We start from the raw sequence: 27,914 nt of genomic DNA, 5'->3' as shown, positions 1-27,914 counted from the left end.
CTGTAACTGGAGGCCAGATGATCCTAGTGTTTAGATGATCGTCACCTGTCAGCAGCTGTTCCTGTTTGTTGTTAGGAGCATGGTGCACAAGAACCAACCCTGCTTCTGTGCCTGATCATCATAGTTTTGAGTGTGTACATTTCACAAATTAAATAATAATAACGAAGCAGATTAAGACTTTATATTAGGGCTGTCAAAGTTAACGTGATAATAAATCGCTAAATTGAGATTTTTAGGTTGTAGCGGGCTCAATTTTAAAGCTAGAGTGAAGAAACTGGCATCACCTGAAACTAGAAAACCTAAGAAATCCATGTCATACTAGTTTGTCGCAAAGGAGGCTAAATAACACTCCAAACTTACGCAAAATTTTGGCGAGGAAAAACTGCCATGGCCATTTTCAAAGTGGTCCCTTGACCTCTGACCTCAAGATATGTGAATGTAAATGGGTTCTATGGGTACCCACGAGTCTCCCCGTTACAGACATGCCCACTTTATGATAATCGCATGCAGTTTGGGGCAAGTCATAGTCAAGTCAACACACTGACAGCTGTTGTTGCTTGTTTGACTCGAGTTTGCCATGTTATGATTTGAGTATATTTTTTATGCTAAATGCAGAACCTGTGAGGGTTTCTGAACAATATTTGTCATTGTTTTGATTTGTTAATTGATTTCCAATAATAAATATTTACATACATTTGCATAAAGCAAGCATATTTGCCCACTCCCATGTTGATAAGAGTATTAAATACTTGACAAATCTCCCTTTCAGGTACATTTTCGACAGATAAAAAATGTGTTATTAATTTGCGATTCAACACGATTAACTATGGACAGTCATGCAATTGATTGTGATTAAATATTTAAATTGATTGACAGCCCTACTTTATATGTCATATGTTCCTTGTTTAAAGATGATCTTTCAAGCTTTGACAGCTGGGCTTTTCTTCTTCTTGTCTGTTTCAATCTTTGCCTCTAACTCCCTCTGGCCAGCACGAATTGTTGGCCTATGATGCAATCCCTCGTCCCCGCTAGTTTAACTTTCCCAGCCTATCAGAGTGCGGCAGTAGGAGGGCATCCAGTCAGCTCATGCTTGTAAACAGCACTGACAGTAGGAGGGACTTTTAATTTTACAGTCCCGCCCTCTCTGTTGTCATCCCTGTTCAGCCTTTTTCAGTGCGTGTGTTGTGGTGGAAAAAGGAGAAAAGCCACAGAAGGAAAAGGGAAAAGGAAGAGTGGTCAGCAGGGTCGAGGGGAGAGACGAGGGAGGAAGTGGGCGTGCGGGAGCGTGAGTCAGGGCGTGAGCTTATTCTTTAATGTTAACACAGAGCTGCCATGGAGCCTTCTAGACTGATCTACTCCACACACTACTGACAGTAGGTAGTCCTTTTGTCAAATCTGTGTGTGTTTGTCCTCATCTACATGCATGTGTGCATATATAACTTAACATTATGAGCTCAGCTGTTACCAGAGAGGAGTGTGTGAGTTTGTGTGTTTGTCCAAGCTGTCTGCACATACTCATTGGTGCTGCACAGGTGCCCTGACAGTGAGCAGAAGGGCTGTATTCACTACTTTCCTTATAAACTGTCTTTCTGTCCCTTTTCCTGTTACTCTTGATGAACTGGGAAGCAGACATTTAATTTCCTGTCTTGCTCTTTTCCCCCCTACTTCATTTTACACGTGTGTGTTATAAGAGATACACATGAGCTGTGAGGATCCTATTGTACAGTGAAGCAACAGCAGGGGTTTTCAGCGCTGAAAGAAAACGGTTACTTTTTGTATTCGGTAAAGCCAGCAGTGAATAGACTCATTGTGTGTTAACTCTGCGGGTGTTAGCTTGTTGTCCCACACAAACATAATGTGCACACACACACACAAACAATTAGTTACACATGCAAAAGCTGTAATCCTGAGAGTTTGGGGAATTAGTTGGGCTAAGGTCACCGACAACGTTACTGCTGTTATTACTGCGCTTATAATGGCAGCAGAATTATAACACATTTCATTTTGATGGTATTAGTTGACAGCTCTTTTGCAGGATGTGTCCTCTCATCCATCATTTTTTTTTTTTTTAAGCTTCCTGCAGTCCTGTCTGGGCTTGGCGTTATCTCACTGTGCTGCCTGTAACTGCAGAGCCTTGAATCTGCACATCCTCACTCAGTTTTTTAACTTCCTAAGCCTGTCAGTCAGCTAACTGGTCATGGTTACTTTAAAGCATCACATCTAAGCATCGTGGCCTACTTAGGAGTTTAAGTGGGCATGCATGAAGTTGGGACCATGTCAAAAAAACACAGGCGATTGAATGCATATAAACAGGGTCTGAAATCTCTGCGCTAAGTGAAGGAATAACATTCTAGATGTGATGTCATTCAATGTTCTATATATTTTACTTAATAAACATTATATGAATTAGGGATGTTCATAATTAACTGTTTAACCGTTAACTGGCATTAAGCCTCCGGCAATGCTAGAGCTGCTAACGTAGCACAAATACACACACTGTTTATCAGGCTATCGTTAATCCGGGCAGACAGAGTGTCGTTACACCGGGCGGACACACAGCTGACAACCTGCTAAACTAAACTAAATGTGCGGTGGAGACTTTTACTGGGAAAGTGGCTTCATGTCCGCGACACTACACGCAGCAGCGTGGCTGCTAAGTTAACGCTCCCGGATGGGTGAACTGGGTTCTCAGTTGTCTGTTGTGCTCATACACTGCAGCTGGCGCGAGGCACAAAACTTGTCGGTTAAGGGTTAATAAGCGGTTAACGAGGGTCGGTTATTGGTTAAGACATTTTTTCAAAATGAGCATCCCTAATATCCATGGTATATTACAGTGTTGGAATTACACTGTAGCTTCTGGGGAAATCCTATTTTTAAGCATGGGAGGGTACTGTACACAGTACTGTACTGTACTTTGTTATTGTCATCTATAGTGGTTATTTGCATAAAAAAAAAAAAATTCAAATGATTATGATTATTTAAATATTTAACACTAGACCATGAGTAAAAGTTGAATCATACACTTCTAGGAACTTTTACTTTGGAAAATATCGAAATTGATACAGTAAAAATGTTTGATTTTCAGCAGTTATGTAGTCAGAGATGTCCTGAAGTCAAATATATCAGTCATTGTCAGGCATTATTTATTATTAAATTTTTTCCAGCAACCCAAAAATCAAAGAATAAAGATATCTCTTTCACAGATTAGTGGTATTTCCTTTTTAATTTATAAGGGACCTGTAATGTTTTATACTTCTGGTGAATACAATCCAACCAATCTTATTTCCATATATGTATTTTGTATATACAGTTCCCTTTGTTAACACCATATTTTGAAAACCGCACATAGTCACTTGTGTATACTTCCGCTAACTTCGCCAAGGGCGTTGTTAGTTCGTCTGCGCCGTTCTTTATACATCCATGGTCAGCTCCATCGGGGCTGTTTGAATGCATTAAACATAAATGTCAGTATATGGGTGTTCTACAGTTGTAGCGTCGGCCGATTTGACCACGGAGATGAGAGTGACGGCTGGCTTGACCGCACGTTACCACAATACAATAACGTTTCCTGTCCATGACAGAGTTAGCATGCAGCTTTAGCCGTGATGTCTAACTCTGCTTTTCCTGGGAATGTGTGAAACCCAAAGTGTTTCCATACTTTACTGTATGTGTAGTGTTACCACTTTGGATTTAACATGTTAGGGTGCAGGTGGTATCCACGTGGACCCTCCGCCGTCTTCTGCTTTCTGCGGTTTGTTTTGGTTGATGGATACGGAACGGATATAGCGTCACATAACTCAGACTGCAAGAATAAAAGCGGTGACTTCCTTCTACCTCTGCATAGACACAAATGAATCAAATATATCGATTTTGGCATTAAAAAAACAATTTCAAAATTGTAAAAAAAAAAAACATTGCGATACATAGGTGAACATATAAGAGCTTTTTAAAAGGCCCATGCCTTTCATGCATCAGCTGAGCTGTAAATTCAAGGGAAACTAACAGTCTCTGTAACTAACTCCGAACAGATGGTTTTAACATTTGTGCTACTTTTTTTTCAGCCGAATATTTTGAGCCAGAATTCTTATTTGGGATTTATTGGACTCCGGATTCTTCTTTTGCTTTGGTCCACCCAATAAAACTGTCTTTTAAGATATAAACAACTGTAAACAAACAGACAGCAGCCACTTCACTCTGCAGCAGTCCTAAGACCCCCTGGTCTTATTTTAGTTTCACCGTCATTGCTTTCCTCGCCTACCCACTAATACATGTGTCTAAATATAGACAGACGTCATTACAGATGATGTTAGTATCAGTGTGTTCTAGTACAAAAAGAGAGTGACAGAGAAGTGTGAGAAGAACTATACGGTATAATACATCCTGTGGTTGATCCCTCTTTAGTGATACGTTCTATAGAGAGACATTCGAGCTTCTTTTCATCAGGACCCAACAGAGACAACTGGATACTCTTGAAGTGCCAGTTTAAAGCTCAAGGTTTATAGAGAACAATGCATATTTAGATTTAGACAAAACATAAGCTACTTACTGATAATCATTTCCGTCACACACACCCTGCATGTTCCTAACTGGAGTGTGAATATGACATGTCGTTCCCATGGTTGACAGCTTAAGAGGTGACCTATACCCTCCCAGCGTGTGTGTGTGTTGTGTGTGTGCGCGCAGTGGGTAACAACTGACAATAGGACATGCGCTAGATGATACATAGGGGGATTGAGTGCTATATTAGATCCAGCAGTGACAGATGTGCAGACAGGGGGAGAGTCTGGTGGGGGATGATGATTATCTGTGTTTGTGTGTGTGTGTGTGTCCTTGTCATTGTTTGTTCATAACTACTATATATCTTAAAGGATGTCAGGGATGTTTGTGCGGGACACATGCGGAGACACTGTGTCAGATACATGAATAATAACGTGTTGACCCACTGAGAGAATGTGGCTGAACATTATTGCTGGTGTTAGTTAGCAACACTGAGGTAAATATGGCATGCACAGTATTTATCACAGGTGGCAATTTGAAGCCAAAGGTCAATTCAGGTGATGCTGTTTTCTAGCAAATGTATGTTGTCGTGGCCTCTTGTCTTTGTTGCAAAGGGTGTATGTACTTTTTGTATTTCAGACTGCATGTTTTTTTTTTTTCCATAGTTAACACCCGATCTTCTCACTTCATTTACACACTAGTGGTGCATAGCAATGAGAACATGCAGCAGTAGCATCTTTAACGTACCACTGTAATTATTATGCCTTATAATGTTTGGGCTTGCACTGATGAATGTGAAAGTGGGCCAAGTTGGAGCGCTGGTTTGTGTTGCTAGGCAGAATATTCAAAATTTGCAGCTGTATTTTTTTATAATGGATGAGATTATGTAAGCAAGGCACGGGGCTCCTCTGTTCTGGTCACCTCAGAGTTTTACTACTGGTATGCATAGCCTTTTGTTCAGTGTGTTCTTTAAAATGTATGCATGTTTTCTAGATGTAGTTCAAATCAGTGCCGGCATGGCATCTTTTGTAATGTTTAATATCATACAAAACAATTGGTTGGATATGGTTGGATTTCTGTACCACTGTGTTATTTAAAAATAATTAATAAATATATAACACATTACAGGGATTGTGCTGCTGGAATTAACATGTTGCTTAAGTGTCGGTGAGAGGGACTATTATATTGCGGCTCAAGTAACGTTACGTTAATCATATGCTGAAATTCAAAAATGTAAATGTAGGATTATAACCTGCTATCACTCACAAATTGATAGATGGATCTTTTTAATACACAGCAACTAAATAGAAGTGCTAAATCAGACATTTGTAAACAGGCCAATATGTGCAAACACATTCAAGTTTGTTTTTCACCAATACGTCAACCAACTCTTTAATTATATATGTACTGTAAATCTATGTGTATGTACATTGTTGTTTTATTCATATGTTTGCGTGTTTATGCAAAAGCATATGGTCTAATCCAGAGCCAATATGGTTGTTACAGTATATGAACCCAAACAAAGTTTAGCAGTAGTGAGACCTCACTTGTGACTTGTAAATATAGACAGACTGACAAACACAAATAGAAGGAAACAAAGACACTACTCAACACATTCTGCTTTCAGTCACATGTGCATGCGTGTGTATGTTTTAGTTTAGTGTGTACATGTGTAGCCAAGTAAGCTTGTTTTAATGCATTATTGTTTATTTGTAGTAAAAGGCTCATCTTTAACTACAACCTGCACTTATTGTTTAGTTACAAAATCCCTAGTTTCTTTTATTTTCCTGCTTTGGTGTTATCTGAGATGTTAATCAAAAGCCAGGCACATGACCATACTGGTTTGTCTACATCTGTTGCTGTCTGACTCTGCACACTCAGGACTGGTGCATGCTCCTATTTCACACAGTTCTCTTTCAGTTGGCCTTTGTGTGGTATAAACCTAGAAATAACACCATAACAATGGACACCTTTTTTTGTACTAATCAAGGAATTAAGCAGCTTTGTTAAATTTGGTTCCTGGTACCGCCTGTGGTAAGTTAGCTGAACATTAGCGGCCCTGAAAGTGACACTCTCTTTAAAAAGCTTTTATAGCCAAACATGGGCAAATATTCACGCATGTATCTTTGTCTCTCTGCAGGTTAACTGCTGTCATCGTTCGTGGCTGTAAATGTCCTCTGCCATGGCGAAGCGTGAGGCTGGGAGCACCAGCCCTGTGGTGCGCCAGATAGACAAGCAGTTTCTGGTCTGCAGCATCTGTCTGGATCACTACCGCAACCCCAAGGTCCTGCCCTGTCTGCACACCTTCTGTGAAAGGTAACTAACATTTGTGTTTCAATGACAACTGGCAAAAGTCCTAATGACCTATGCTTCCCTCAAACTAAACCAAAGTCTCTGCTCACACCGTGAAGGTGGTACAACACTGTAGCCTTTTCCCTGCCAGTACTTATCCTCCCTTTCTATTACTGAAGAATCCTTGTCATATTTACATGTCTCCTAATAGAGGAACCTCATCTATTGCAAATCCCTGGCCACAATTAAACAGCTCAGAGCACTTCTCCTCACCGACTCCACCGGGATAAGTACATTCCTCAGCATCAGGGACCGTCAACGTCTGAGAAAAGGCTCATTGTTGGGAGACACAATTACAATTCCTCAATCTACAGTTCCTCAGAAAGATGACACCCCCTCAGGCAATACTTACTGGGGCCCTTTTCGTGCCGAGCCAAGCAGAGGAGGCTTTTGGAAAGCTTGTTGTGGGTCACGGTGGGAGAATGAAGAGGGGGGTATGTTGGATAACTGGGATTATGTTTCAAACTGGTTTACTTCTAAACCTACGACCAAACAAATATTTATGGAATAGTTCTGCATAGCCACACAGAGTACGGGATAAATCCTTTTTCCAGGCAGTGTGAGGGGCATTTGCCCACCCGAGGGCAAGTTTAATCCCCGGTTTAACTGGATGGCATGTGATCTGGAGCCCTGCTGAGGTGAACAGATTTTTGTCTGGAGCTATACGTGATGTTGCCAGACAGATGTTTTTTAATACTGGATGGGTTGATGTAGTTTTAGGGGGTTTTAGGGCTGAGCTGGTGTGGTATCACATCTCTTTTAATTCTGCTCCCCTTTTACTCTTGCTGTGATTATCCTGGCTGTGTGCTCATTATTTAGAGATCAGGATCATGAGTTTGCCATATTGGGTTGTGCAACTGCTGCAAATGATGCCAGAATAAATGACGTCTTCCTACAACGGGGGCATGTGGCTACTTGTACTCGTGAGTGCAGGATTTTGTTTAACAAGGAGGAGTGTGGCGCTAGTGCTGTTAGTCAAGTAATCACTGAGGCAATTGACAATTAATCAACAGTTTTGGTTTGCAATTAATTGTTTATTCAGCTAGATTTGCTGCTTTCCTGTTTCACATGGTTGTAAATAAAATATGTCGGGTTTTTGTTTTTATTGGACAAAACAAGTTTGTATTTTCTGACATTTTATGAACCAACAAGTATTCAAGTAATCACAAATTGACGGATTAATCCACAATGAAAGTTATCATTAGTTGTTGCCCCGTCCCAGACCTTTTCACCACATCACTGCTGTGGTCCCAAGCTGGTCGTGTGTCTGACAAAGCAAAAGTAATGGTAGCTTTGTGTCTGGCCTCTCCGGTCCAGCTTTCGCTGCGGGGCCGCAGGTTTCCACCCGGCGCTGCTCCGCCGCGCACACCGGCTGTGACCACTCCGTCCTCCTCATGGCGATTCCCTCATTAACGCTATGGTTCCCTTATAGCATTGGGTTTAAATCTGAAATATTGCCAATTTTCTTTTAGCTTTGACACCAAATCTTCCGCCACTGTCTGGTCTGTCATCTCTCTCTCGTTCCGCGTGTGAAATCTGACTCCTGCTACTCTCAGCTGAGACTCCGTACGGAGCAGATACCTTCAGTTTGTAGCGTCCGTCGTCCGACTATGTATTGATAACACGGCGGTGATATACGAAAATTAACTAAATGGGTTTTATTTATATGAACAAAGCAGAACAAGCTGTGGGCAAGTAATGTAATCGGTATGTGCCCGATCACCGTGTAACACCGTGTACAGTAACACCAGAAACACAGACTACCGCGGCAAGCCTAATAGTAATTTATCCAGGCTTCAGAGCATCACAGCAGTGTTGACAAAGTGGTAGATAGACTTGTTAAAGCTCTCTGTTGTTCTCAAAAGCTAACGACTGCAGTTTACCAAGGCTTGGTTAATATGAGCCAGTCTGTTTTGGTGTTCAGCCAGACATCCTTGTGTACAACAACAGAGACTCATCCTCGACACTGACCTCAGGCTTCTTGCGGCGTCAACCGCCAATTTAGTGATTACAGAAGCTAAAGAACAACAACCGTAGATCACATGCTGGATGGCAGCCGGGCTGTAGGCCAGGAGTGCGGTCGGGTAATCTGCATATTGCAGCTGAACTTTGCTGACTGTGGGTTTGCTTTTGGCTTTAAAGGTTGTCTAATGTTAAATAGATTGCCGCCTAAGGGCAATTGAACCTGCAAACCGTCCTCAGCCTTTAGGGGCCGGTGGGATTGATGTGTGACTGCCGCCAGAATCCAAAACACATGCACACAAACATTCAGGAGCGTAAACAAATACACAAACGTCTCTCTTCTCCCTAAAGTCCTTTGTCTCTTTGCGTTTCTGTCAGGCAGATTGATTTGCCAGAGATTCACTTACTCAATGAGGAAGTGTGCGATTCTTCTCCTGAGGCTGTGGGTTCTGTGGATTGACTTGGATTCACACTTTTCCCCTATTTGTTGTGACAGCAGCACTATTTAGGCACTGTCTTTCAATTCTTGTGATAAGGTGACAGCTCTGTCGCTCTAGTGTCTTCCTCTCCTTCTCTCTCTGCTCTGTTGGTAAATCAAATATGACTTTTAATTTATACACAGAATGATGCAAAAGAATCAAGTAGATTTTATATCCTAATCTTTGCTTTTTCTTTGTTTATTGACTCCCTCCCTCCAGTTGTCTGCAGAACTACATCCCCCCAGAGTCTCTGACGCTCTCGTGTCCAGTGTGTCGGCAGACGTCCATCCTGCCAGAGAAAGGAGTTTGTGCTCTACAGAACAACTTCTTCATCACTAATCTCATGGAGGTTAATCCCCTTTTTTTAATTCAAATCAGACACATATGTGTTAGCCAAACAGGATTTTCAAGTGTGTTAACATGGAACAAAAGATAAACATTAAATTGATTATGAGCTTAACAACAAAGCAAAGATGATTTAAAATAATTACAGGCATGTCTCAAAGAAATAGGTCGGTGGGTCTTTGTACAGTATGTTCCTGTACTGCTGTTTTTCTGAGAACCACTCTTTGTGTTAAACGGAGGGAAGACATTTTTGCAGACTGAGGTCATTGTGAACGGTCGTTTCTTTTTCATGGTGCTTTTTAAGAGTTTGTTTTAAACCCTTTAAACCCTAGGTTTTGTTGTAAGGTTACCATTTGACATGTAGGGGTGATGATTAAGGTTAAAGGAAAAAGTAGCCGTGAGCATGGCTCCTAAACTACCTATGGTAAGGACAGAAGAAATAAATCACCAGCACTCAAAGATAAAGGCTCTTAATAAACTAAGAAGGATTCTTTATCTGTGAGGGCCAGTGATTTATTTCTTCTGTGATGATTAAGGTTACCATTTGGGTATAGGGAATAAATGTATTGAATGGAGGGTGCTCAAATGGATAGAGGTACAAGAATGTGTGCTTGTGTCCTAAACAGAATGAAGTCAGCTACAGACTAAAAGGAATTCAGACAAAGAGAAAAGCATTTGGAGGGCCTACCATACTAGGGCTGCACGATTATGGCCAAAATGATAATCACGATTACTTTGAGAAATATTGAGATCAGGATTATTTATTGATTTTAGGGACAAAATATTTGTATTGCACTTTCGCATTTAAATTAACCGAGCACTGCTTTCACTTCCATGTTGTGCTGCATTCCTGCTAATTAACAACTCTTTCCATCAAAATAAGACTTAAAATAAGGTTCATCTTCACCTGAATTCAGTGCATTTTTCGTTTCGCTCGTCGGCAAAACAAGAAATATATAATATATTACATGCTGTTTATCACATGCTGCCGCTATAGGCGCGCGCGATGGCAAGACAGCTCCCCAAAAGTGACGCCTCGATCATCCCCTGGTGGCTGGCTGTTAATTAGGAAGCACTTGATTTGATAGTTTTCTATGAGCGGAGCACCCATTTTAAACGTCAATATTGCAGTCGATCATGTTCATTTAATTGTGGGAAGTCAAAATCATGATCGGATTAATATTTGTTTAATTGTGCAGCCCTATACCATACCATACCATATATTGTTACCTCCCCGGTTTGATTTTATTCTGGCCAGGGAACTTTTTTCCATGTCATTCGCCTCCTCTCTCTCCCTATGATTCCTGTCGCCTCTCAATTGTCCACTGCCAAATAAGGGGAAAAATGCCCCAAAAAATATTAAAATGGAAAAGAAACAAACCCTTTACAGTAAATAAGAAAAGAAATCATCATCTTACAAGTCTATTAAAAGTATTGAAAAGCAGTATGCTGAAATTTTAAATGTTTTCAACCAGGTCCTTCAACGAGACCCGGAGTGCTCGCGGCCGGAGGCCTGCAGTGTCCTGGAGTCAATCGGCGCTGCAGCTGCGGGGAAGCCCCTGTGCTGCCCAAACCACGAGGGAAAGGTGGGAAGCCCTTTTGTGACGCCTCATTCCAGTCATCACCTCACTCACAAAATTGCCTTACCGCTTTTATTTTTTTAGCAACAATTCATGTAGTAGAAACTGAATATTCAAATGCCTTACTTACCTGCTATGCCCGGCAAGAGTGAATGAGCTTTTTTTTACTCAGTTTGTCTCCCTCTGCAGGTGATGGAGTTCTACTGCGAGTCGTGTGAGACTGCCATGTGTTTGGACTGTACAGAGGGCGAGCACCGGGAGCATGTGACTGTTCCTCTGCGGGACGTCGTGGAACAGCACAAAGCTGCGCTGAAGACACAGCTGGATGCCATACTTAGCAGGTGGGGACTTGATACCTTGATAAAGCTTTCAGAATATTTCCTTCGCATCAGGTGTTTGGAAGCTTAAGCTTTTGGCCCAGATGTGGCATCTGCCATCAAAGATCACCTATGCCACTCGATCCCAATCTGGGGGTCCTGACTCCTAAGTTCCGTGGGGGGCTTTGCGAGGCCTTCTTGATTTTAAGGGGTGTAAGACAACTTTTCTTTGTAAGTAAAGAATTAGAGAAGTACGCAGTTAAAACGTAAACATTGAATTTGTCAAAAAAGAAGCCTATTAAATATGTATGATTGTTAAAAATAAATACATAATACAATGAAGGAAAAAGGTTGGGAACCACTGAACTAAGCTATGCTATGCTGTGTCTGTCATGTCAATATGGTACTGGGTAGAGTGGCAAAAGCCCATTTTCATTAAAGATTAATTGTAGTTTTTGTAGCTTTATAGCTAGTTCTTCATCAGATATTTTTTTCTGTGTCATCTCGCAGGCTCCCTCAGCTAACAGCGTCCATCGAGCTGGTGAGTGAAATCTCCCGGCAGCTGAATGAAAGGAAGAATGAGGCGGTAGCGGAGATTACCAGTACGTTTGAAGAGCTGGAGCGGGCGCTGCATCAGCGCAAGACGGCCCTTATCACAGACCTGGAGAACATCTGCAGCACTAAGCAGAAGGTTAGTTATGTTGCACACATTCATTCACATATAGGGTGCATGCAGTCATGCAGGTGTACTTGCATCTTTTTGTGCACTCATTGGCAGATGCAGAGACACACTCAGTCACTTTCCAAACAAGTAGTCGAGCATAACCTGCCACATGTCTCCCATTCCCATAAACATACTTCTGACTGCTATCTTTTCCACTCCTCTCTCCTCCTCTTCTTGCTCTTTTGTGTCTCTTATCTTCCACTTACCTGAGTGCAGGTCCTGCAGGCCCAGCTTTCATCTCTCCTCCAGGGGAAGGAACACATCCAGAGTAGCTGCAGCTTTACTGAGCAGGCTCTCAGCCATGGGAGTGCTACTGAGGTGGGCTGGCAGATTTTGATTTGTACAAACAGGCTAACAAACAGGTTACAACCATAGACTGTACAAAAGTAAAGCCAAAATATCCCAGATACGGGAGCTGCCGTCTTGAGATATTGACGTAATATGGAGCCAGAGTCTGCGCAGGAGTGATCGGGTGGTGGTGCCGCTGCATCAAGGTCCCTCCCACACACCAACCGAACAAATCGCGAGCCGAGCACGGCCGCAGCTTGCTAGCAAGAGAGAATCACAGCTGTCAATCATGACGTCCCACCTCCTTTTTATAGCATCAAATAACTAATTAAAACCAAACTTATTCGAAAAATTAACACTTGGACATAGATTAGCGTGATAAGAACTACCTAAAATGACGGAAAACATCTTTGGGAAAAATGTATTTGACGTGTACTTTCATTTTTTAGTTTGGCCCATGTCCCATCAGCTAACATAGAGGGGGGTGGAATTTATGACCTCAACTGCAGCCAGCCACCAGGAGGCAATCTAGATGTTTTGGCTTCACTTTTGGAGGGCGGTCATGTCGTCCATCTTTATATATAGTATATGGTTGCAGCACATTGTGAGAATCAGCCAATCAAATGTTTTGTAGTGTGTAGCAGGATGTGAGCTTGACTTTTGCATTAAAAAAACAACTTACAATGTAATATGTGTCTTTTGGAAATGTAGGTGCTGCTAGTTCAGAAGCAGATGAGTGAGCGGGTAACAGCGCTGGCCAAACATGACTTCCCAGAGAGACCACATCAGAATGCACACCTGGACTGTCAGGTATCACCTGTTTTTGTTTTTTTTATTCAAACTATTCCTTTGCTCTTGCTTTCTGACTGATATTCCCACATGGTCTAAAAATGAGGCTTAGTTTTTTAGTTGTGAATTTTCACTTGTTATAAATATGAAATATGAGGTTTGTTTTTCATGTTTTCTTAAAAATGTGGGTGTTTTAAACCTTTTCTAACTTCAGCTTGGGTTGATTGCTGTAGAGAAAAACTGATTTTGTAGAACATAGACACAAAAGTTGGGTTAGTTGGGTCTTTTGACGGCGTCTGTTCCAAAAGAAAATCACAAGCACAGCCTTAATGGTCCATGTTTTTTATTTCAGAATCAGTTTTATTTGCCAGGTACATACATACAAGGAATTTGACTCCGTTTTTATGCATATCTCAATGTACTTACACAGAATGCAAATAACAGCTAGGAACTAGGACAACAAAGTTGGACAGATAAAGGTGAGGAATAGGCAGGACAGTTATGTACACAAGTAGTGAAAAAATAGGTGTATATATAAATATATATGAAAGCACCAATGATAATTAAAAAAAGAATAAAATAAAATATCTATATACAAGTCAAGTGTTCTGGAAGTTGTAAACAATACAAATATTGCAAAGAAATAAATACTGAATGGATATACATGGACTGGATGATTATGCACATTTCATATCTGTTGTATTTATGTCCACCAGACAAGTCCAATTTCATTCTCCTTTTTATTCCGATTTGTTCTTCACCTACTCAGTCCTGAGAAAAATATCTCCCTTTAGTCTTTAGCTTGATAGATGCTTGACTTTCTTCACTAGCCACAGTTTCACCCCAGGCAGGTAGCATATACTTGTCTTATTTGAGCGTTATGGGATTATTTTGTGGTCATTTGTCACCATACATCACATGGAACCAACCATGAAAAAGTAACTTCTTAGAGCAATAAGGGATTATTCAGTGGAAAATATTGTTTATCTTGTGTGCTATTTTGCTCTAGGTGGAGACTGAAGGTCTGCGGCGCTCCATCCAGAACCTGGGAGTTCTCCTCACCACAGCCGCTGTGGCTCACACCTCTGTCGCCACAGGAGAGGGCCTCCGCCATGCAGCAACTGGGCAACACCACACAATTACTGTGACGACAAAAGACAAAGTACGGTCTTTAATAGTTAGCCTCACTGCCATTTTCTACATCTGTAAAGTGAATCTAATGTGTTTATTTGCTTTAGTCTTATACCTAAGTTTAGTTTATTGTTCTAATTCCCACTTCATGCTATTTTTCTCTTGTTCTCTTGCATGAAGTCAGTTATTTTATGGTGGCCACTCTGGTCACCAAGGCAATTAACAGCGATTATTATTATTATCAAAAACAAATCTGTTAGGAGTTTGTGATGTGTCTGCTGTATTGCTTGAACAACAAGATATTTTTTTCTTGTTCTGAAATTGAACCAATGACCTCTCTCTGCAGGATGGGGAGCTGGTGCGAACAGGAAATGCTCTTTTAAAAGCAGAGATAACGTCTGCTGACGGGAGCCGCATTGCAGAGGCGGATATAGCGGACAATAAGAACGGGACATACGAGGTGGGCTACACGTTACGCTCTGAGGGAGAGTACTCTTTCGCTCTGTTGCTGTACGGCCAGCCGATACGTGGCAGCCCGTTCCGCCTGCGGGCGATCAAGCCCTCGGATGTGCCACAATCTCCAGATGACGTGAAGAGGAGGGTGAAGTCTCCCAGCGGAACGGGGGGCCACATACGGCAGAAAGCGGTGCGTCGACCTTCCAGCATGTACAGCACCACCAAGAAAAAGGAGAACCCCATTGAGGATGAGCTCATCTACAGAGTGGGTAAGAGATGACCCATCCAGGAGAGAAGGGCCATACACTGTACATGTCAAACCAAGTACCCTGTAGACATTAGGCTTGTCATCACTGCAAACTAGTTTCTAAGCCATACCACAAGTTTTTAGATCAACTTGCTGTGACTTGATAGAAGATGTTTCATCCAGAAAAAAAACACACTGACAAGCTACAGTATGTTGTCGGAAGATAAAACATAGAAAACAAATATGGATGTAATGGGGAGAATTTGGTGTTTGCTTACTTAAAATGTTGACTCTCAGGTTTTGGATGTCAGTGTCCCTGCCATGCAAAGATACATTCTCACTGTGAAGGATTGCCTCTCTCAAGCAGGTCTTTCAATTCTTTGTCAGTTCATTTTTTAACGGTACTGACATGAACCGAAACCTGCATTTGCCTGGAAGGTAGAAAACCAATTTGAACACTTAAGTTGTTATGCTTGAAAAATGATCAGTAGTATATGCAATTTTTAGTCCAAAACCACTGGTATGAGCCTTTATTACACACTGAGACAAAGGTTAAATTATGAAATTGCACATTAACTGAGTGTGTTATTATTTATTTGTCAGGTTCCCGGGGCAGAGAAAAAGGGGAGTTCACAAATCTGCAGGGAATCTCAGCCTCTTGTAACGGCAGAGTGGTGGTGGCTGACAGCAACAACCAGTGCATACAGGTGAGACAGACACAGAGAGGAAAATGCATGTCAGTGCAACCATGATGCATTTGTGATCAAATATAATAGGAAAATACTGTTGTAGTACTGTGATTATGACACATTCCACTCAAAAGGGGCTCTTTGATTAAAACCAATTACAGGTATTCTCCAATGATGGCCAGTTTAAGATGCGCTTTGGGGTCAGAGGTCGGTCTCCGGGACAACTGCAGAGACCGACAGGCGTCACTGTTGATATGAACGGTGACATTGTGGTGGCCGACTATGACAATCGATGGGTCAGCATCTTCTCCTCTGACGGCAAATTTAAGGTGAGATCTCATAGGTTGATATTAGGTTACATTTTTTTTATTACCATACTATGATTTTTTTCATGTTTTTATTACATATTATACTGGGACATTTTTATGACCCTTTTTGACCTGCTGGCTTTTTTCAACATACCATACTTTGACTTTTATCAACTTACTGTCCTTTGACTTTTTTTATGACTTGTGATTTTTTTGACATAAAATTACTTTTTTCGACATACTATACTACAGAATTTTTTTATGACTTATCAACTTTTTTCGATGTACTATACTATGGCTTTTTTATGACCTAATATACTGTGATATTTGAAATCGCATTTTTAGAGCATACTATGACAATTTTATGAATTTTTTCAACATACCGTATTATGACTTTTTATGATTTTTTCCAAAAATACTATACTATGACCTTTTTCGACTATTATCTACATACTTTACTATGACTTTTTTTTATATATTTCCGACAAACTATACTCTGACTTTTTTTGACATACTATATGACTTTTTTAATTTTTTCGCCATACTGTACTTTGACTTTTTATGGCGTACTATACTAAACATGTGCTATAATTTTTTTTTAAATACTATACTATGACTTTATGAGCTTTATGGACATACTGACATTTTTATGACTTTCTTTGACATACTATACTGTGATTTTTTTTTATGACTTTTAAAATACGGTATGACTTTTTATGATTACATATTATACAGACTTTTTACGACATTTACATGACCTACTATGCTATGGCTTTTTTACGACAATATACTGTGACTTTTTTTATCACATTTTTATGGCATACTATATGACAATTTTATGATTTTATTTTTACTTTTTTCGACATACTGTACTATGACTTTTTTAATTTTTTTGACATACTATACTGTGACTTTATTTATTTTACATGCTATACTATGACTTCTAATTTTTTCGATATACTATACTATTACTTTTTTATTTTTTTCGACATATTATGGCATATTACACTATGACTTTATGACCTTTTTTGACATATACTACACTATGACTTCATTGACATTTTTTCGACATACTATACTCTGGCACGGCTGGTAAATTCAATGTCTTTCACGTTTTTCTTTACCTGCTAAAATCTTCTTCGTCTTCCTCCCTCGCAGAATAAGATTGGCGCAGGCCGGCTCATGGGTCCTAAAGGTGTGGCTGTGGACAAGAATGGACACATCATCACTGTGGACAACAAGGCATGCTGTGTCTTCATCTTTCAATCTAATGGGAAGTTGGTGACTAAGTTTGGAGGCAGGGGGACGTCTGACAGACAGTTTGCAGGTGAGAAGGAGGCCTCAATGTAACGAAAGTCCTGTTTTTAACAATGCTCTCTCTTTTAATGACGTGATCTGTCAGTGGGGCAGTAGTGTCTACTGACTTTTAATGTAAATCTGTCATGATATTTCACATATTTAGCATAATATGACAACATGAAATATCACATGGATACTATATATTATTTGGGATTTTTAAAAACATAAATACAGTAAATAAGACTAGCAAGGAATAAAATCAATACATGGTTTTGTTGAAACCTTTACCACCAGTTTGAGAAAAACAATGTACTCTTGTGCTCTCATTCTGTCTGAATATAGACCAATGCATTGCATCACATGTTGTATTCTATTTAAAAATGTAAGACTGTATATACTTGTAGGCAAAAACCCCAGGCGATGCAGTGGCCCCCTGCTCCCCCCATAAACAACGCCTGTGCGGACCACCCTACTCTATTTTCTTCTTTGCTTATCCTTCATCTCTGACTACCTATTTTCCTTTTTTTCTGTTCTTCCTCCTGTTTTTCAATCCAGAAAAACTTGGCCCAAACTTTAATAAATCTGGCTCAGTGTTCAGTAAGTACTAAGTGTGGCCTTGCTGCAACCTTAATCCCACAGTGCAGTGCCCTCTGTCTAACCCAACTCCCTGATCATGTGTCTGCCCTCCTGAGAGCTCAGATTGTTGACAAATCAAAGCTGTGCCTGTACAATAATAATCAGAAATACAAGTACAGTACATGCCATTGTAATAATCACTTGCTATTACAATAAGGAACATTTTGTCATGTGCATTGTGGTTTTTGTGTCAATGGTTAGTGTGAATGATTTTCACTGAAACTAACCGATGTTCCCCGTTTGCTACGAGACAATCAGTGTTGGAAGCCACCGAGCTAATTAGTGGGTAACTCCGCCAATAGGTTTCACGTCACATTAATAGCTACTCATGATACATTTTTTTTTTAAATCCGTCAGTGTTTATGGTGAATCTCAGAGCCTTATAATCTAATTTAGAGTTTTAGTACTGTTTTGACATTCTGAAAAAAACGGGAAAACAATTGTAACTCGCATTAAAGCATCTAATGCATGAAAACAATGCAATCAAACTAATCCAGGCAAATCAGAACAGCTAACCATCTGATTAAACAAGGTTTTGTGATTGTAGCTGAAATTTGTATTTCAACAGCCCACTAACAGTAAACGAAATGGTGTAAACTACAGGAATCTGTTTCTGTTCCAAGTACAGCAAAGTTCACATTAACCTGCCTCTCTCTCCTTATCCAGGTCCGCACTTTGTTGCAGTGAACAACAAGAATGAAATTATTGTGACCGATTTTCACAATCACTCTGTAAAGGTAAGACATACATTGTCCTGCACTCAAAATATTAATTACTTCAAGCATAAGTAGTATACTTTCAGTTTGATGCATTCAATTTATTTTATTTTTGTATAGCGTCAAATCACAACAGAAGTTATCTCAAGACGCTTTATATATAGAGCAGGTCTTAGACCGTACACCATAGTTTAGAGACCCAACAAGATCCACCAAGCACGCTGTGGCCAGGAACAGAACCGGGTGGGCGGCCATCTGCAGAGAGAGAGAGACATAGTGAGTGAGAGACAGACGAAGAGAAAGAGGGACAGACGGAGAGTGAGGGGGAGAGAGGGAGAGACAGAGTGAGGGAGAAAGAGAGGGACAGAGTTAGTGAGGGAGAGGGGGAGAGAGAGAAACAGAGTGGGACAGAGGGAGAGGAAGAGAGGGACATAGTGAGGGAGAGACAGAGTTAGTGAGGGAGACAGAGTGAGGGAGAGACAGAGTGAGGGGAAGAGAGAGAGGGACAGAGAGAGAGGGGGAGAGAGAGAGAGAGACACACAGAGAGAGGGAGAGACGGAGGGAGAAAGAGAGGGACAGAGACAGTTAGTGAGGGGGAGGGGGAGACAGAGAGAGTGAGGGAGGGAGAGGGGGAGACAGAGAGTGAGGGAGAGACGGAGGGTGAGGGAGAAAGAGAGGGACAGAGTGAGGGAGGGGAGAGAGAGAGAGTGACAGAGGGAGGGTGAGGGAGAGACAGAGTTAGTGAGGGAGAGGGGAAGAGAGAGACTTAGTGAGGGAGAGACAGGGAGAAAGAGGGACAAAGACAGAGTTAGTGAGAGGGACAGAGTGAGGGGAAGAGAGAGAGGGACTTAGAGGGGGAGAGAGAGTGAGGTAGAGAGAGGGAGGGAGAGACAGAGTGAGAGAGGAGAGAGAGACAGAGAGAGGGAGAGGGGGAGAGAGAGACAGAGGGAGAGAGACGGAGGGACAGAGTTAGTGAGGGAGAGTGAGAGAGAGACGGATAGAGGGACGGAGGGTGAGAGAGAGACACAGAGTGAGGGAGAGAGGGAGAGTTAGTGAGGTAGAGAGAGAGGGAGACGGACAGAGTTAGTGAGGGAGAGAGAGACAGGGAGAGGGGGAGACAGAGGGGGAGAGAGAGAGACAGAGTTAGTGAGGGAGAGGAGAGGGAAAGAGAGACAGAGAGTGAGAGGGAGAGAGAGCGAGAGAGAGTTAGTGAGGTAGAGAGAGGGAGGGAGGGAGACAGAGGGACAGAGAGAGGGAGAGACAGAGAAAGAGAGGGACAGAGTTAGTGAGGGGAAGAGAGACAGTGAGAGAGTGGGGAAGAGAGAGAGACTTAGTGAGGTAGAGAGAGGGAGGGAGGGAGACAGTGAGGGAGACTGAGGGAGAGACAGAGTGAGGGGAAGAGAGAGAGGGAGAGACAGAGACAGAGTGAGGGAGAAAGAGAGGGACAGAGTTGGAGGGGGAGAGAGACAGAGGGAGAGTGAGGGAGACTGAAGGAGAGACAGAGTGAGGGGAAGAGAGAGAGAGACTTAGTGAGGGAGAGGGGGAGAGACAGAGGGAGAGGGGGAGAGACAGGGAGGGAGAGAGACACGGAGGGTGAGGGAGAAAGAGAGGGACAGAGACAGAGTTAGAGAGAGGAGAGAGACACGGAGGGTGAGGGAGAAAGAGAGGGACAGAGACAGAGTTAGTGAGGGGGAGAGAGAGACAGAGAGAGTGAGGGAGACGGAGAAAGAGAGGGACAGAGGGAGAGTGAGGGAGGGAGAGTGAGGGAGAGGGGAAGAGAGAGGGAGGAGAGAGACAGAGAGGGGAAGAGAGAGGGAGGGAGTGAGACAGAGAGAGTGAGTGAGGGAGAGAGAGGGACGGGGAGAGACAGAGGGAGAGAGACAGACAAAGACAGAGTGAGGGACAGAGACAGAGTGAGGGAGAGAGAGAGCGAAAGAGACACAGAGTGACAAGCCATAATGATAGCCCAGCAGCTGTAATAACTAATACAAGTAGGACTAATAACACAAAACCAATAGTATGCATGTATTCTGTATATAATTTATGCCGATTGAATATATCAAAGTGCTCATGGATACGTAGAGAAAATGTGTGTTTTACTCACTTTATGTCCCAGGTGTACAATGCAGATGGAGAGTTCTTGTTCAAATTTGGCTCTCATGGTGAAGGCAATGGCCAGTTCAATGCTCCCACTGGTGTGGCCGTAGACGCCAACGGAAACATCATTGTAGCTGACTGGGGAAACAGCAGAATACAGGTGAGACAGGCGATATTCAAAAGGACACATTTTATATTGAAAATAATAAGCACAGCAGCTTGAAACCTGCAGAGTATTTTGTTATTGCTACCACTATAGTTTGTTTCAACATAACCTCCAACCTTTGTACTTTTCTATTTCAGGTGTTTGACAGCACAGGCTCCTTCTTATCTTACATCAACACCTCAGCAGACCCGCTGTACGGCCCCCAGGGCCTCGCCCTCACCTCAGATGGACATGTGGCTGTTGCCGACTCTGGAAACCACTGCTTTAAGGTTTACAGATATCTGCAGTAGGCTGAGGAAAGACATCGCCGACGCAAACCCCGCTTAGACAAATGAACGTCACGTACTGCTTGTGGACATAGAGCTGCAACGTGCCTGCACACTTTACAGTGGTTCCACAAATGAACTTCATTTTGATTTTGTCTGTACATATTTTAGAAAATCTAATATTCAGAGCTTCAGACAAAGAAATCTGAGAAAAAATGTTTACATGAAAAACTCCAAATTTAGTGTAATTAAAATGTGTTTTAAAGACAATAAACTACTTATCCCAAAAACGATTGCAAGAAGTGACTCTGAGGAAAAAATAAATCTTAAGAGACTATCCTGGTGAAATAAAGGTTAAGAAAGAAATTTTATTTCACAAGCATCCAAGGAATAAAACATCCCGTAATTAAATATTTCCCTATTTGATCACTCATGGTCTGTCTACCAGAAGTGTTTTTAACCAAAACCAAATTAATTTCTGGAACAAGGCATTGCAGCTGTATTTCTCACCAGTAGATAGCCCGCCAGTCTGAAGTTGGTGATTCACTGCAATCTTTTGGGGCAATGCAGATCGGCTACACTCCCAGCAACCAGCAAGCAAAGCGAGACACGGACGCAGAAGTGTACTACCTGTTTCCTGATGATGCTTTGTGATTGAAATAACAATGCTCAGGCCTTTCCTTGAACACCGTTGCATGTTGGTGTGCTCCAAAAAAAATGACCCTGTCATCACTGCCTTCAATTTCACATCAGTAAACACAACACATGCAGACAGGAATGTGTTGTTTTAAAAAGGAATTGTTTCTTATTCTCATTTTGCACCTCATCACTCTGACAAGATCCCTGCACATGGATGTAGAAATGGATATAGATTTTTGTTTTCTTTTAAGACATAAGATGAGTTGACCTATATGCACATTTTTTTTATTTTGGTACCCAAAGACAAGCACAACAGTTAATAGAAAAAGGTTTTTGAACACATCTAGCTAATCGTTTTCTTCTATTAACCAAAACAAACTTATTATATCTGACCCCACTAGTTCTTGCACTTTTGTGTATTCATATCTACAACCTAATGTAGTTGTACATACTGTGCATATTAAGGTGTACATGGATTTGATGTCCATGTTATTTCACTATATAGCCTGCTTATTACAGCACTTACTGAATCAACACTGGAGCATATACTAATACAGTAGAAGGTCATGCCAAGTAGTAGCCAACTGAATGACTTGCAAACATCAATGGAACAAAGTTGTATACACATTATTTGCGTTTTTTTTTTTTTTCCAAAGGACTTAATTTATTTTTTCTTTTCTTTTCTACATAATTTGTTCTACAAATTATTTTTCTAATTGGTGCATTTGAACTGTCTCCTCTTTGCCAAACATCTTCGTATATAGGCCTTGTAACTACTTGTAGCACTGAAAGCCGTTCTCTCGTTTGCCTCTTCCCAGAGCTCACATCCAGTTAAACAGTAACTTTTCCTTCTGCCAAAACGTATCGTTGTAAGTTGTTGTTGAACATTGCACAAAATACAAATATTATAAGAGTTATATAGTTTGCAAGAGTAATATATTCTTCTGTGTATAGCCTTTTAACATAATCACAAAGTTTACTGTATATTACAATCGCATTCTTGTTGTAGCTGACAAGCACCTTTATCATGGGTTTTTCCAGTATTTGTTTTTATTTGCTCAGTGTTTTTGAAGGTTTTCTGTCGCTCCTTGAGAACACAACACCAGCTGAAACCAGAAAGTTTTTCACCTGTATTTTATGAATAAACTGTCTGTGCCCGATAATTGATCTGTAATCCATTCCGTCTTCCCAATTTAATAGAAAACTCTCTATAATGACAGATTTAGTTGACTTTCCTCCTCCATAAATCAGACCCCTGTGTTCCTATGGTTTTATTTTGACGTCTGTGTCTCACCTGTAACTGTCACTGACCCACTCGTCTGTGTGAAATAAAGGAAGCACATATAAATTAAATGGTATATCAACCATCTTGTGTATCCTACGGTGTATACTACAAGAGGCCGGTCTTACAAGAAGTAATCACTACATTTATGTAATCATGGCAAAGGTATGATTGTAAATATTAAAGAATTACACTAAGAACTATTGTGCAAATGCTCTGTTTTGTATAACAGGATTTCAGTTAATTAATCAATGCCTCCGCTTTTTTTCAACATACAGTACGAGTACTTTTTAAAAAAAATTTGACAAACTACTATAACTTTTTTTCGACGTACTATACTATGACTTTTTTCAACATTATACTACTGACTTTTTTTCGACATACTATAAGTACTTTTTAAATTCTTTTCAACATACTATTCTATGACTTTTTTCGATATGCTATAACTTTTTCTTTTGACATGATTTACTATGACTTTTGTTTCAACATACTATATGACTTTATTTTTTGGAAATACTATACTGATTCTTTTAAAAAACATTTCAACATACTATTCTATGACTTTTTTTCGATATACTATGGCTTTTTTTTCTTTCAACATACTATAACTTATTTTTTCGACATACTATACTATGACTTTTTTTTCGACATACTATACTATAACTTTTATTCCACATACTATACTAGTACTTTTCTTAAATTTTTTCGACATACTATACTGATTCTTTTAAAAAACATTTCAACATACTATTCTATGACTTTTTTGACATACTACACTATGACTTTTTTTCAACATACTATACTATGACTTTTTTAATTTTTTTTATACATACAATACTATGACTTTTTTTTTACTACTATACTATGACTTTTTTTTTTAAATGTCGACATACTACACTATGACTTTTTATGACCCTCATAAGGCATACTATATTATGACATATTTTATGACATACGTTACTATGACAGTAATAACGCAACTCTCACCTTGGCCACTGACCGTTTTCCATCCTGCCCTTTGGGTAGCGCTACAGGACTCTCCGTTCCACGATCAGCAGGCTCAGCAACAGCTTTCTCCAAACAGTTGACACCTCGAGGAACTCTGCACCTTTTTGAAAGCAACCATACACACTGTTAAAACGGTTCATACTACTCATATTGTATGTATGCAGTGTATTCATAACCATGCTATGACTTGACTTTTTCGACATACTATACTGTGACTTTTTTTTTCTTCTTCAACATACTATACTATGACTTTTCTTTTTTTCTTCAACATACTATACTATACTGTGACTTGTCTTTCAACATACTATACTTTTACTTTTTTCGACATACTATACTATTACTTTTTCTTTTCTACATACTATGGTTTTTTTTCGACATACTATACTATTACTATTTTTAATTTTTTCGACATACTATACTATGACATTATACTATGACTTTCATGACTTTTTTCCACATACTGTACTATGACTTTTCTATGTACTTTTTTAATGGCATACTATACTATGATATTTTTTATGACATACTACATGATGACATTTTTAATCAATTTTTTTACGATATACATATACCAACTTTTTTGACATATTAAACTATGACTTCTTAATGATTTTTTTTAACATACTATACTATGACTTTATTCAACACACTATACTAAGAAATTTTGTATGACACTTTTTTATGACATACTATAGTGTGACATTTTTAATCAATTTTTTTACGATATACATATACCAACTTTTTTGACATATTAAACTATGACTTCTTAATGATTTTTTTTAACATACTATACTATGACTTTATTCAACACACTATACTAAGACATTTTGTATGACACTTTTTTATGACATACTATAGTGTGACATTTTTATGGCCTACTTCATACCAGCATTAAGATATTCAACATGGTGAACAAAGACATTCAATCGTGACTTTGAAAATATACGGCGTCATTCGGTTCAAATAATTGCCACGTCATATAAATACTTGTAAACGTGCATCAAAGGATAAATTTTTCTTTTTCACTTCTGATAATCTGCTCTTTGTTCAGATCCATAAACCACGAGTTCCCCGAGTCAATATCCACCAAACATAATTTGTTATCCATCCAGTGAAGTGCTGGTGTGCCTACAGAATGCTTTTCAAATTGTTATAATGGCTTTCAGACTTGTAGCTGGTTATACACTGTAAGCTCAATGCAGTGCTTGAAGTGGGCCAGTACAGGTGGTGAGAACGAGGATGCTGTAATCTATCAATACAATGTTCACGTCCTTTTTGTAAAATAATTAGTGAACTGTTCGTCACAACTTTTTTTTTTTTTTTTTACAAATGTAATTCATGATGCATTATTTAAACAATTTCTGAATTTGCTCTTCTGATTTACAGAATATGATTTTACAGGGCAAACATTTCCAGAAGAATTGAATGTTCACACGAAGGCTGTGATAAATAAAAAAAAATAATAATTTAATAAGCAATAATAACGGTTGTAATGGAAAATTACTATGTATGTAACGATGTCTCTTTATGCAACAGTGGAAAGTTACTGTCTGTGTGCTCTTTGTCTCATGTAGTGGGAAATAACTGGGTATTGACTTTTACTTGGACACTGTCTGAGTAAAACAACTCCTTATCTGTGTAAAACAACTCCTTTTCTCACAGTCCCTGCTGTAGAGTTCTATATAATCACATTGTAATAATCTCCTGCAGTGCACTCTTCTGCAGACTTTGTGTGACTCTGTATAACCAGTGCCTCTTCTTGCAAGAATAAAATACAACAAAGACATTACATAGTTTTAAGTCAAAAACCTTCAAAGGTTCTTGGGGGAGGACCCCCAAACCTAATCTCCTAGTAGTACCTTTTTATTCATTGTTGTGGAGAGATACTATAGGCTACAAATAACACAGAAAAACACTTTAAGTATTAGCACTATAAACAAACACACCACCTTAACTCTGTAATGTTCCAGTTGGAATATTATTGGAGGCCAACTATAGAGGTCGCATAGCCCAAGTATAATAATAGTAATAAAACAACAGCTGATTATGACTGACACAGTATAACATGCTTAAAGAAATAAACAAAACAAAAAAATATATATATATATTATTATTATTAATATTTTAATTTGTATTATATAAAAATTGAAAGTAGGAAAAGCACAGGTATTACTAGTAACACTAACGCCCAGTGAGAGTGACACTGAGTCACCATGCACAACACCGGGAACCCTGAAATCAAAGCAGCTAAATTAAATTCAGCCATCATTCATTTCAATATTTGTACGTGCATGTCAATATGTCTTCCGTGAAAAAAAAACCCTATAATATCCACAGTAGCTTATTATGCATCACTTACCTGTTGTTAGTTGGGTTGATTGAAGGTCTGGGGTTGGTTGGGTTGCAGCATGCTGATGTGCAGCACGTTACGCTCGTAACTAAATAAACGACGCCTCCATCAAAGTATTCACAAACTGACGCCTTAGCTCAACATCAATACACTAAAGCGAAAACAAACTTAATCTTCTTTGCATATAGCTTTTGCTTGGGAGCGACCGGTAAAAAAAACAATTCCTTCTCGGCGTCCTCATCACACACACCTGTGTCTGATTCATGACCAAGGTGTCATGGCGGGTGCGCAGTGATTGCGTCACTTAAACTAAAACTGCGACGCCTTGTAGTTCTTTTAATACATCCATGCTTGTAGTTCTTTAACAAAACAAACAAACATGGCTCCTACATACTATATAATGACATTTTTATGGCATACTATACTATGACTTATATTACTTTTTATGGCATTCTATACTATGACATCTTTATGTTATACAGTACTATACTATGACATTTTTATGACATTTTTTAAAGGGATATTATACTGCCATTTTTTGTAATACTATGCTTGGACTTTTTTTTATTACATTTTATGGCATACTAGGCTATAATATGACATTTTTATGACATACTATAGTATGAGATTTTTATAACATACTACATTACAACATTTTTATGGTATACTATACTATGATATTTTGTATGACTTTTTGATGTCATACTATATTATGACTCCTTTTATGACATTTTTATATTTATTATCACTTTTTCATGATATACTATATATGACATTTTTTATGCTAAAGTATACTATCACGTTTCAAATAAAAACTCTAAGATGACTTCATCTTGTTTCTTTGGTAGCAATGTGATTTTTAGATCTTACGGCATTTTTGCTTCATCTTCTTTATATAAACATCGTCTCATTAAAAAAGACTTCCTCCCATAAAATGTTTACTGTTTTTAGCAGAATTAGCACAAATATTCTTTTTAAAGATACTGAATGTTACTGCAAAAATCAGATATCGGCATCTTCACTGTATAACTGCCAAAATCTGCATCTATCTTTAGAGACTTTTATCTGTAACCCAAATGAGTCATAAAAGACTGACGTTCAGAATCTGTTGCATAAGGTCACACAAGCAGCCATTACAATTTGTGCTCATTATAATGCTGAACTGTTGTGTCCTCTGTCGAGGAAGAACCCAGGCATTGCCATGGATACAAGTTGTCCCACCAGTGTGTAGAGCCAGGCACCCAGTAGTGCAGCTTAAACATAGTTTTTATCAGTCTAATGAGTAGACAAT

The 27,914-nt window shown here is 39.7% G+C and overlaps 1 protein-coding gene and 1 long non-coding RNA gene across 11 annotated transcripts in view; one reads left to right on the top strand and one right to left on the bottom strand.

Moving 5' to 3' along the window:
• trim3b (tripartite motif containing 3b) overlaps window positions 1–23,465 on the top strand; it is a 42,425-nt gene extending 18,960 nt beyond the window's left edge. For 5 of the 9 annotated variants that reach the window (XM_037747977.1, XM_037747979.1, XM_037747980.1 and 2 more), the window contains 16 exons: window positions 6,638–6,813; window positions 9,510–9,639; window positions 11,111–11,221; window positions 11,405–11,556; window positions 12,043–12,223; window positions 12,473–12,574; window positions 13,256–13,354; window positions 14,343–14,495; window positions 14,811–15,189; window positions 15,771–15,874; window positions 16,018–16,185; window positions 17,323–17,491; window positions 18,019–18,060; window positions 18,766–18,836; window positions 20,932–21,072; window positions 21,216–23,465. In XM_037747977.1, coding sequence (XP_037603905.1) covers window positions 6,668–6,813; window positions 9,510–9,639; window positions 11,111–11,221; window positions 11,405–11,556; window positions 12,043–12,223; window positions 12,473–12,574; window positions 13,256–13,354; window positions 14,343–14,495; window positions 14,811–15,189; window positions 15,771–15,874; window positions 16,018–16,185; window positions 17,323–17,491; window positions 18,019–18,060; window positions 18,766–18,836; window positions 20,932–21,072; window positions 21,216–21,368 — 2,301 coding nt within the window. In that variant the 5' untranslated portion in view covers window positions 6,638–6,667 and the 3' untranslated portion in view covers window positions 21,369–23,465. The other 4 variants (XM_037747978.1, XM_037747973.1, XM_037747982.1 and 1 more) reach the window with 4 other exon arrangements.
• LOC119475370 lies at window positions 14,340–26,898 on the bottom strand. Of its 2 annotated transcripts, none has more exons than XR_005203776.1 (5): window positions 26,633–26,898; window positions 24,253–24,373; window positions 20,920–21,050; window positions 17,289–17,365; window positions 14,340–14,475 (listed from the first exon to the last, which is right to left on the bottom strand). It is a non-coding gene; the product is annotated as an uncharacterized LOC119475370 (long non-coding RNA). The 2 variants fall into 2 exon arrangements; XR_005203775.1 differs by lacking the exon at window positions 14,340–14,475 and adding an exon at window positions 15,719–15,848.
• Window positions 26,899–27,914: the final 1,016 nt, after the last annotated feature.

Source organism: Sebastes umbrosus, chromosome 17, assembly GCF_015220745.1.
Source record: "Sebastes umbrosus isolate fSebUmb1 chromosome 17, fSebUmb1.pri, whole genome shotgun sequence".
NCBI lineage: Eukaryota > Metazoa > Chordata > Actinopteri > Perciformes > Sebastidae > Sebastes > Sebastes umbrosus.
This window is presented reverse-complemented; position numbering and strand designations above follow the sequence as displayed.